The 11,395-nt window shown below is 46.1% G+C and overlaps 1 protein-coding gene across 2 annotated transcripts; it reads right to left on the bottom strand.

The window, feature by feature from the left end:
* Positions 1-1,386: 1,386 nt before the first annotated feature.
* On the bottom strand, positions 1,387-10,719 carry tradd (tnfrsf1a-associated via death domain). Of its 2 annotated transcripts, XM_083650471.1 has the most exons (6): positions 10,673-10,698; positions 9,515-9,628; positions 8,538-8,691; positions 8,090-8,370; positions 4,835-4,982; positions 1,387-2,115 (listed from the first exon to the last, which is right to left on the bottom strand). In XM_083650471.1, exons 3-6 carry the CDS (start codon positions 8,686-8,688, stop codon positions 1,817-1,819), a joined length of 879 nt encoding a protein of 292 aa, XP_083506597.1. In that variant the 5' UTR covers positions 8,689-8,691; positions 9,515-9,628; positions 10,673-10,698; the 3' UTR covers positions 1,387-1,816. The 2 variants fall into 2 exon arrangements, with proteins under 2 accessions (XP_083506597.1, XP_083506596.1); XM_083650470.1 differs by lacking the exon at positions 9,515-9,628 and having other exon boundaries at positions 10,673-10,719.
* Between the last annotated feature and the right edge of the window lie 676 nt (positions 10,720-11,395).

Genomic DNA, 11,395 nt, shown 5'->3' with positions numbered 1-11,395 from the left:
GTTTCCAGGCGCGTGAACAAGCCCTTCTTCACTCGTCCCTCGCCCTCTCAATCAGTGCGTATCTCTCTCTCTCTCTCTCTCTCTCTCTTGCACTGTCCGGCCGCTACAGCATTAGGCCCGGGCGGGTTGAGGGCTAAAAAGAGCCGGGATCCGGGGGAAAGGGGTGTTTTCTCGGTGCCTCTCTCTTTGCTCCGTCCCTCTCTGGGAGAGGGGGTGGGGTCGTGGTGCTGGCTCGAGCCTGCGGGGCTGGGGAAGGGGGGTCTGTCTCTACAGGGCGGCGCTGATGACAGCGAGCGCGAGCGATTTCATCGTTCTATCTTTTCACAATGGCAGGCAAGCTGCGCGAGACTCACCTAGCACAGACAAGCTCGCTTACGTCAGAGCAGCCGAGGCAAGAGCTTTTAATCACACACACGTCCCTATGAAAGATTATTATGAAAGGGCCGTTTAAAAGGCAAATGTTTCTGTCGTGGTATTAATGAACAATTAGCTGTGGTAAATAAAATAAAAAAGCATCCTATGACAGATATTCTTGTTTTCTCGGTGGGATGGGACCAGGCTGCTCCTCCTAGCATGTCAACAGAAATAGGAATAAAATATAAAAGTACAAGTAACAAGCATGTTGGTGAACAATGCCGTACAAGTTAAAGCCTGAGGTATTCTGAAAATACACTTGACTTGGCACATGCCAATGTGTAACCTTAGCATTTGATTTGTGTGTGTGTAAGCCGGGGAGGGCATGAAGGCTACAGTTACAGCGGAGGCAGAGAGAGATGAGCGAGATGGGTGAGGTCATGACATATACAACTTTGTTTGTGTGTATCGGGGGGGGGGGCAACATGCCAGTAAATGTGTGTGAGCCAGGGCATGTGTGGTAAAAGCTTCTAATCCTCACATCACATCTGGATGGACCTCCAAGTGGAGTAAGGGGGTTGGGCTTTTCCAGTGGAGCATCCGCTGAAACCACCAGAGCTAAACCTGCCTCCTTCATCAGTACATTTGTGTTTGCTATCATGGATGGGACAAACAGCCATGATGAGATAAAAACCTCACCTCTCTGCTCTAACGGCCCCCCCCCTCAACCCGTATGTAGACAGACACAGACATAATAACAGTACATGAATAATCAGCAGTTTAATCATATGAACATGTGCATGTGTCCCACTCTGTGTGTGTGTGTGTGTGTGTGTGTGTGTGTGTGTGTGCATGAGAGTCTATCTCTCATGAAAGTGAGTGGTGGGAGAGAGAGAGATAAGGGGGGATTAATGCAACACTAAATTATACCTGAGGGAATTTTTCCAAAATTATGTTTTCACTTTCAATTACACTAATGCATCAAACACAAACATGACAATTAATTTGATATCTGTATTTTGTAAAAACAACAACAACAACAACAACAACAACAACAAAATCAATCATCACTTTTTGCACTCATTATTGACAAGATCCGACAGGTTCCATCTCTAAATTAACTTAGAAAGGAGAAAGAGAGAAGGCACATGGTGAAAACAGTCTGCTCCTCCACAACAGAAACAGTACAGGCAGTGTGTATTGGTGACTATGTAATAAGTGACTACGACAATAATGACAGATCCTTTTACCTAAATGGGAACAATATTCAATCATACCAATAATAAAAAAACGACAACACAATAGTACCCACATAATATTAATCTACACACTCGTCCTCACACACAGGTTAGCACTTGTCTACACATCCAGTCTGATAGACATACACACAGACACACACAAGAATGATTTTGAATGTGAGGAAGACAGATATCAAAACGGAGCACAGCTGTGCGACAGCGTGTCACTCGCGCGGCTGTCCGTCCAGAATGTTTTCGGCCAGGCTGGTGAGCTTGCAGTCCTCCAGCGCTCTGACCAGCCGGCTGAGCTTGGCCGCGCGCCCCTCTGCCTGGATGAAGCGACTGAGCAGCTGGTAGGCTTGCTCGTACAGACCTTCTCGCTCGTACTCGTAGGCCAGGTTGTCTATGGCCGGGCCCTTAAGAGCGCGGCAGCTCTTGGCCAGGACTCTCCCGACGTGCCTCCACTGGCGGCCCACTCCATTAGAGAAGCTCTGAACATCTGCTGCTGTCAGCATTCGGTCCTCTGATAGGCCAAAGGATAAAGGAAATAAGTGTTAGTCTACAAACCGATGTGTGCATCAACAGTAAACAGCTTTCAGACTGCCTATAGACCCCTGTAGGACAGTAACAGGATTGTTGAGATGTGGGGTCCTATATCGCTCTCATGTCGACGGGAGTTGTTACATGCTTTTGCTCAACATCCGTTTCCATTACTGATGTTTTTGTTAAAAGGCATATTCTATTGGAAACATATAATTTAATTTCCCAGCTTTCTGCCTGGCTATGGGGTATTGGAGCTGTAAATAAATATGCACGCATGAATATTGCATGCGTTGCCTGCTCTTTGCAGTTTCATAACCATCTTAGAATTGGGGTTAAATTCTCGCTATATTTTAGATTCAGAGTCAGACTCAGTTTGAACACAGAGTTTCTCTACCTTTAAATAGTGCAGCATTAGGAAAAATTGAAATGCAGAAAAAAGTGGAAGCTGCCAAATCAGCTTATACTGTATTTATAGGATATGCACAATTTCTATCAGCCATCCTTCTGTCATCGTCTGAATTGTGTGCCTAACTCTGCTGTACCGGAAGACAGTGAGAGATTCTGGTGAGGAGAAGCAGCCCATCTGGAGGCGGCAGCGGAAAGCAAGGCATTAACTTCACCCAGGTATTTCGAATGGCGCGGCGAGCAAAACCAGGTCCACACCAGAGGATAGTCCTGGTGAAGGATATGCAGGGTAACACCGTTAACTCACAGGATGAATGTAGAAAAGGCTGGAGGAAAGGCCCTCTCATGCCGACTGATGAGAGCATGCCTGGGAACGCCCACGGACCGGATTCGGGCCAGTGACCCAACGATGACGTCATCGGCGATGATGTCAGAGTTCCCCCTGTGAGGTCATCGGTGATGTATTGACCGCTGTAAGGAGCATTTCAGTCACCTTCTGCATCATCCTCTCAACTGGGTGGTATCTGCATCCCTGAGCGGCTTACCCACATTTGAGATCATGTATGGATAAAAGAGCGACCCCCTGGAGCACTGCCTTACTCAAAACAAAAGGATGATAAACTGGTCTGCAGTAACCATAGGAGCATCACATTTGTCTATTCCAGGAAATACTTGTCTCCTGGGCCCTACTGGCCATTAGAAGCAAAAGACGCCCCCAACAGGCGGGCTTCCTGCCAAACCGATCAGATCTCTGCTCTTCGCCTCATCAGACACTTCTACATTGTCTTCCGGGATTGACACAGTGGACCAAGCATCCCCCTGGAAGATTCTCACCATTCTTGGAGCCCAAACAATTACCACACAATTTCAAAAGCTACACAGCCATGCAGAAAACTGTGTCCACGTCAATAATAAGAACTCCACGTCTCTCGATCAACACAGGAGTGAGGCAGGGGTGCGTGGCTGCCCCAGACCTCTTAACTGCATCATTGATTTCCTGATGGATTGAGGGTCTGTGCTTGGGCCCCTGGGTTACACCTTGTCAGCCATCTTCTCACAGACCTGGAATATCCGGAAGATATTCCACCACCACTCTGCACTACAATAGAATAGAGCAGCCCAGCTGGAGGATTCCCCGATGATTTCCCCGGAGGAGGCCTGCAAATTGGGCCTAAAGGTGAGGTGGGACAGAATTAAACTCATGTACAGTACATAGGAGGTGAACCAGATCCTCGCATTGCCGGGGGAAGAAGTGGAGTTTGTGAGCTCGTTTACCTACCAAGGGTCAACCGTTACAAATAATGGTAACCTGATATTGGAGCTGGATCGGCGACGTGCCCTGGCGGCCAGTGTAATGAAGGCAGCGCGGAAACCACTGTGGAGACATCATTCCATATCCAGAAGGACCAGATTGCATCAGATACATTGCATCAGTCCTTTCTTTAAACATGGCCTCTTAATAAGACATTGGCTTATGGAATCGATGGCTTTGCCACGAGAGCGCTACAACACAACATGGTGCTGTGGTAACGTACCCCGCAGCCACCTGCTTCCCGCTTAGCCGCACAGCGCCAGCTGCGTTGGTATAGACACATCAAATGACTCCCTCTTGAACACTCTACACATGCCATCCTTCATTTCGACCTGAAAGCAGCCCCCAGGGCCGTTTCCCCGGCTCCTCTGTTTTCCCACGCCAGGATAAAGGCGCTCTTCTCGGCCTCGCGCTCGCTGGTAGCGCCCTCGCACGCTCTGCCACTAGGGTGCTTGCCACGTCGAAAACCAGCAGCCCTGCAGGAAACGATGCGCACTGCAAGTAAATCTGAATTTATTATGGTCTTCCAATGTTGTTGTGTTCAGCTGCACCAACGGCGAGAATGAGGCGCGTGACAGCTTACACGTTTTGTGTCAATTCCGTCCAATTTCTGACCCGCCTGCCCGACCCAGCGATATTTTCTAGTAAGCTGACCCCGAACCCGCCCGACCCACGGTTGTGAGTCGACCCCGCGCATCACTACTCCCAACGTTATGTCCCACCTGTCTATCCTGTTTCACTTGGAAACATGTCACGATACAGAAGATGGATACTCTCGATAGATATCTGGACGTGCTCCCTTGTTTAAAGGGGAACCGTATTCCTCTGTTTGTCAGCCATTTTCTCCACCTTGGAAGGGAAAGACAACATCCACAAGAAAGTGTTTTCCATGGAACCAAACGCAGCCCAGTACCCGAGGGCTGTGAGAGCTGCACGGGACTTGGATGTCAGAAACGCTCCTCTTGACATTTAAGGAACTCACCAAACAGCCTCCTCTGGAAGCGGAAGCAGTTGCTGGGCACGGGAGGCTCTTCGGCTGTGAGGGCGGCTGGCTGCGGGGCGTGACCCAGGGCCTGGTTCTGCAGCTGCTGCTCCAGGGCCTCGATCTCCTCGTCACGCAGGCGCTCCGGCTGACAGGGAACGACAAAAAACACATGAGATCAAAGAATGAGAAGAATCTTTTAGGGCGAGCCGAGCTCAGCTTCCTGAGACAACATCCCGAAACACACTCACTTTTAGTGTGTGTGTGTGTGTGTGTGTGTGTGTGTGTGTGTACGTGTGTGTGTTTCAGCTGAATCACAGAGAAATCAAATCAATGCATCTGTTAATAGCTCATCGACACATGCTTTATAGCTAGTGGCATATATAATCTATCACTGCACACAGGTTGGCAAATTATTCAATCTTGAGCTAAATAAAATAAATATATTGCCGCGCGTGCAGTGCCAAGAGGCTTCCTCACGCGTCATTCCATCAGACTAATACTCTGGGGAACTCTACAATTTAATCAACTTGCACCGATATCGGACTCGCTGGTTCATCACCTGCAAAATAACTTAATCTACAGACATAATGGAAGCTCTAAGCATATGGGAACATGGAAGCGGGGGAAAGAGGCGCGCGGTTCATCCGAGGTTACGGCGGCAGGAGCTTAACCACCAGTGCCCGCTATCAAACTGGCGAATGTCCAGTAATGAAACAGATGAGCTCCGGGTCATGGTACTCCATCTACACGAGTACAGAAAGGCCTGTGTGCTGGCCCTGACCCAAACCTGGTTTTCTAACAATGCCTGTAATCCAGATTTAGTGTCTGAGCAACCCTGTGCCTATGGACAGATAAGAGTCAACAAGGAAATCCCAAGGGGAGCACAGAGAGTGATACTGTAGATAGTGACACAGCGCAGCATGGAGAGTGATACTGTAGATAGTGACACAGCGCAGCACGGAGCGCAGCACGGAGAGTGATACTGTAGATACAGTGCAGCACGGAGTGATACTGTAGATACAGCGCAGCACGGAGAGTGATACTGTAGATACAGTGCAGCACGGAGAGTGATACTGTACATACAGCGTAGCACGGAGAGTGATACTGTAGATACAGCGCAGCACGGAGTGATACTGTAGATACAGCGCAGCACAGAGAGTGATACTGTAGATACAGCGCAGCACAGAGAGTGATACTGTAGATACAGCGCAGCACGGAGAGTGATACTGTAGATACAGCGCAGCACAGAGAGTGATACTGTAGATACAGCGCAGCACAGAGAGTGATACTGTAGATACAGCGCAGCACGGAGAGTGATACTGTAGATACAGCGCAGCACGGAGAGTGATACTGTAGATACAGCGCAGCACGGAGTGATACTGTAGATACAGCGCAGCACGGAGAGTGATACTGTAGATACAGCGCAGCACGGAGAGTGATACTGTAGATACAGCGCAGCACGGAGAGTGATACTGTAGATACATCGCAGCACGGAGAGTGATACTGTAGATACAGCACAGCACGGAGAGTGATACTGTAGATACAGCGCAGCACATAGAGTGATACTAGATAGTGACACAGCGCAGCACAGAGAGTGATACTGTAGATAGTGACACAGCGCAGCACAGAGAGTGATACTGTAGATAGTGACACAGCGCAGCACAGAGAGTGATACTGTAGATACAGCGCAGCACGGAGAGTGATACTGTAGATACAGCGCAGCACGGAGAGTGATACTGTAGATACAGCGCAGCACGGAGAGTGATACTGTAGATACAGCGCAGCACGGAGAGTGATACTGTAGATACAGCGCAGCACAGAGAGTGATACTGTAGATACAGCGCAGCACAGAGAGTGATACTGTAGATACAGCGCAGCACGGAGAGTGATACTGTAGATACAGCGCAGCACGGAGAGTGATACTGTAGATACAGCGCAGCACAGAGAGTGATACTGTAGATACAGCGCAGCACGGAGAGTGATACTGTAGATAGGAACGTCAAAGTGTAACAAGCTCAGCCCAGCAATGTTGAGATGACGTGATGAGTGCACAAAGCTCAAACTCCTGGCTAAATTCAAGCATTTTTAAAGACCTCTTTATAAATCCAAGCACTTTCAAGTACTTGATCTTCATTTTTTAAATTGAAAGCACTTTCGAGACCAGTGGAAACCCCGTCTACATCAACAAAAATTGGTACAATAACAGAACCATCAAGAGAGACACTATGCACCCCGCCCCGACACATGACTGTTGTCTGTGTTTGTCTGCCCTTCTTACCTTCCTTGCTAATTTCCCCAGAGTTTCATTACTGTTGTCTTCATACATCCTAAAGCCAACGGCAAAAACACTGCCGACATAATTAGCCAATCAACCGAGAGACTCCAGTCTCTATCCCCTGATGCTCCACTTTATTTTAGAAGATTATAACCATTGTAAATTGAAGACATCGCCAAGTCATTTGTTTATACAGCATACAGATCAACTATGAGGACGCCCATAGGATAATCCGATCACCCCGCCATACATCTAGAACCAGTCTACAAGGCCGTATGAAAAAGGGAGGTTGTCCACACCAAATCTGTGAAGGTGTGGTCAAAGGGTGCTATCCAGTGTCTACAAGGCAGTCTGGAGTGCACAGACTGGTCTGTATTTACCCAGTCAAATAGATCTGAGGAGTCTTATACAAGCATCATGGACATTGATGAACTTACTTTTAATGTGTGTGTAGCTATATGACATTCTGTGAGGAGACTGTTATACCCACACGACAGGTTAAACTGTTTCCAAATAAATAATAAACCATTGATTACTAAGTCCTTGAAAGTAATAATTAGGACGAAACATACTCTTTTTAAAAAGTTGAAGTTGAAGCACACGGGTGTATCTGCAAAGGTTATCTTATACGCATTAATTATGGGCATTTCACCTTTATAAATCCACAGGGTAGCTTATTATTTTCCCTCCAATTCCCTATTGTAATATAGTGTAGGCTAGGCTGTTTTGAAAGAGATCAGCTGTGACTTGTGTATGAGATGGCAAAATAGCCTAATATATACTGGATGTAGCCATAAATTGCATCCAATAGTACTCATAGTGGACTTTTTTTTTAATCTGCAAAGACAGTGATTTTGCAACAGGAGAGTGCTGACTACTTGAACATTTTAAATCACGGGGGGCTCCTTTTCAGATCACTCCCCCCGCCCCCCCCCCAAAAAAGCAGCATAATTTATAAGCGTAAACATACACTATACCTGTGAAAAGTGGATGTGCTGTAGGCAGAGCTCCAGGTCGTCCAGACAGAGATCCAGTGTGTGTGCGCTGGCTTTGAGCTGGGTCTTCACAGTGAATTCTTGCGTGGCCGTGAGGAGCCGGCAGGCATGTTGAGAGAGGGACTGACACACCGCCCCCGACCCGTAGCTCTCCAGGAACTGCTGACACGCCATTTCATCCACAAACTTGACCTCCACCCCCAGCAGGGGATCGGCATCGTGGAGTTTTAGTATCTCATAACCACCCAGGCCTCCTGCAGAATCTGGGCCATGGAAAAGATTTGAATTTGATGTCCAAGCAAACACATTTTTGCGATGAAAGATGTTGTTCTATGTTACTCGTAATAGGCACCGTGCGCTCTCATTCATACATCTACGATCCACAGAATTAAAATGCTATATGCATGCTGTCTAGAACGTCAGTGCTCACCTATGAGTGTCAGCTTGATGACTTTGAAGACAGGGAACTTTCCCTGTTTGTCTTTGTAGAGCGACAGCAGGTTCACTTCGGGACACAGCGACTGCAGAAACAGAACCGCACATCCTGTCCATGGCCCGTGACCCACAGTCCTGTCTGCCATTCTCTGATGCAATACACATTGTGAAAGACATATTTTTTACATGACTCCAGTCAGTGGTGAGCATTCAAAAGCAAAGGATATTTTGCCTGATGTGCAAAGAAAGTGTCCAAAACAACAGAAGATTAGGAGCTGTGAAGGTCAAGAAGTTCATGTATCTAATCATCATGATCACTTTCTCAAGGAAAGCAGAAGGCTTCACCACCACAAACTCTTCTTCCATTACCCTCAAACAGAGGCCAGGATGCTCTCCTCCCTCGACTAACAAATGCCCAGATTTCCCTCCACTCTCCTCCCAGAGACTTCAGGGTTCCTGCTCCTACATTTCCTCCAAGACACCAGACTCCTCTTCTGTCAGATTCCTCCACTAAACTAAAGGAAGGACAGAGCTCCTCTGGGCCGGTTCCAGAGGAGCTTGGTCCTTTAGAGCTTCTGAAAGATTCCCTCTCCCACGTACTCACATCATCTATCGTCTCCATAGGAGAGAAAAGCACATATAGATTGCACTAAAAGATATGCTATATTTAGTGAGCTTGGACTTATAAAAGGTCTATCTGTTTGAGGTGCAGTTTCGAGATACCATATCTGGCAGTACTGTTATGTAACCTATCCTATTTGTTATCGTGGTATAGCCGAGGCAATAGTTCATCAAAGAATATCAAAAGGTACCCATAATAAACTGTGAAACTGAAACTTTTGATGTGGTCTATGGGGACACAAACCAAACAGCTTGTCGTCCAGTTAAAACAGGCTTTTACTCTACCTTACCCTTTTATACCCCCAACATCCCTTTGAAACCTTCATTACATAAAAACATGTTTAATCTCACTTGCTTCCCTCCCCCACTCCAGCTAGCATCTCCTGCAGTCTGGATGAGGCCTGCTGGCTCACACTTGGTCTTGTTTGGGATCAGTCTGTCACCATGCACAGGATGTACACAGCTCTACATGGAAAGAGCATCATCTGAGCTGGATTACATGTATCTCCTCATATATCACTCTAATACAGTGTGTGTTTGGCTGCCTGGGCCTACTACAGGAATCTCCACAATTTAGCCGGTATGTAATCATGCCATCCTATCTACTGGCAGTCTAGAAGTGTACTGGTGAGATTAGTTCCCCAGCTGTATGAGGATTATGTGATCACCAGGAGCTTAAAATATAATTTAGCTTCAGCTGCCAAAAGGCAACCTCTAGTATTCCCTGGACAGCTCGTCGGTTTGTGTGGAAAATATTGATTCATCCCGCAGAACAGCGGCATGCTTTCATAAATTAGTACTGCAAGCAATGGATGAGCCACAAGAGGCCGTCCTTCAACCTCATTTTAGAGCAGTTCTGAGGAGTTGACTTGATAGGCACAAAGCGGAGTGATTTTTAGCTAACGTTAGCTTTTACAGTAGTGACGTAAAAAGAACAAAACGGTCTAGTAAATCGTATTTTTCTAAATTGTACAGTAAATCTTATTTTTAATCAACAATTATTACACAATATTTAACTGTGATAAATGTTAACGGTATTATTTTGTCAAGCAATGAAACTAGCTAGATCTTGAGCGGTAGCTGAACAAAGTGGTTGCTAAGCGACACGTAAAGAAGTACAGTTAACGTTATGTTATGACTAGTGATTTCCGGCCGTTTCCGGCTAGCATTGAAGTAACACAAACATGTCACATGTGATGTGTGACTTTATAGGGGGGGTATTTTCTTTCTCGGCCGCATTATAACGTAACCCGGAACCCTATCCGTTTTATAAAGTTTACGTTTGGAGGTCTATAAACACCTTAACATGACACGAATCTGAGTTGGTAGACCGCACACACAGACTGCATATCAACTTTACTTTGGACACGGCGCGGTTAATTACACTGCTGAAGTGTTAACTGTACAGGAGAAGGCATGGTGGGACGATGCGAACACGCTTTCTAACTTATCACTGTGTGTGGGTTTTAAAACAGATTTTAGTGGAATTTCTCATAGCCATGAACTTACCTCAAAACTTTGTTATATATTGTTCGACACTTCCTCCTGTAGGATCACGCCCACTGACGCAGTAATAACTTCCTGGCGTCCAATTGGTTGACTTCTCGACTGGACATCAAGAAACATTGTGATTGGTGGAAATCAACATGCCGCCCGGGGAAACATTCGTGACGGGAAGGAAGTGGTTGTTTTCATGTTTATTATTTTTTGTGATATTATTTGTATGCAGCAAATTCAAATGTACAAATAATGGCCAATATTCTTAAATTAGTCTACAACAACGTTTTTACCAACAGTCATAAATATACACACAATATCATGAAAAGGCGGTTGGCCTGTGGAGCTGCTTCTAGAGATTTGGCAATGGTTTTGGCACAAAAAGTTGTACTTGTAATTTATGAAGAGTACCATACTCCCAAAATCAGCAGGTTAGACAGATTTGCTCATTTTCTTTGACAGGACCTGTATCAAAAACTAAATCTAGTCATCAAATTTGTGAATGATTCAGGGTGAATTAATGATTTCAGATTGCTGAAAACACATGAAACGCAAATAAGGGGCCATCTGCTTTATAATTTGGCATTGACAAGAACAGATAAAGCAACAATGAATTACTACCAGGAAATGATTTGACTGTCATCATTATCATGCTTCTTCCCCGGAAGTTTTGAGATTGTCTGTATTGACTAATGATAGATCTAACTTGAAAAGAAACTGCTCTCTATGTAGCTA

Source organism: Poromitra crassiceps, assembly GCF_964638095.1.
Source record: "Poromitra crassiceps genome assembly, chromosome: 14".
In the NCBI taxonomy this organism is placed as follows: Eukaryota; Metazoa; Chordata; class Actinopteri; order Beryciformes; family Melamphaidae; genus Poromitra; species Poromitra crassiceps.
The sequence above is the reverse complement of the archived record's forward strand: the minus strand, read 5'-3'. Positions and strand labels throughout refer to the sequence as shown.

Excerpts from the sequence above, each read along its gene's own strand:
- tradd (XM_083650470.1), bottom strand. The coding sequence starts at position 8,688 with ATGGCAGACAGGACTGTGGGTCACGGGCCATGGACAGGATGTGCGGTT. Across the intron at positions 4,983-8,089 it reads AGCACATCCACTTTTCACAG|CCGGAGCGCCTGCGTGACGA; the intron begins GTATAGTGTATG and ends GTTCCCTGTCAG. Across the intron at positions 2,116-4,834 it reads CTTCCAGAGGAGGCTGTTTG|AGGACCGAATGCTGACAGCA; the intron begins GTGAGTTCCTTA and ends TTGGCCTATCAG.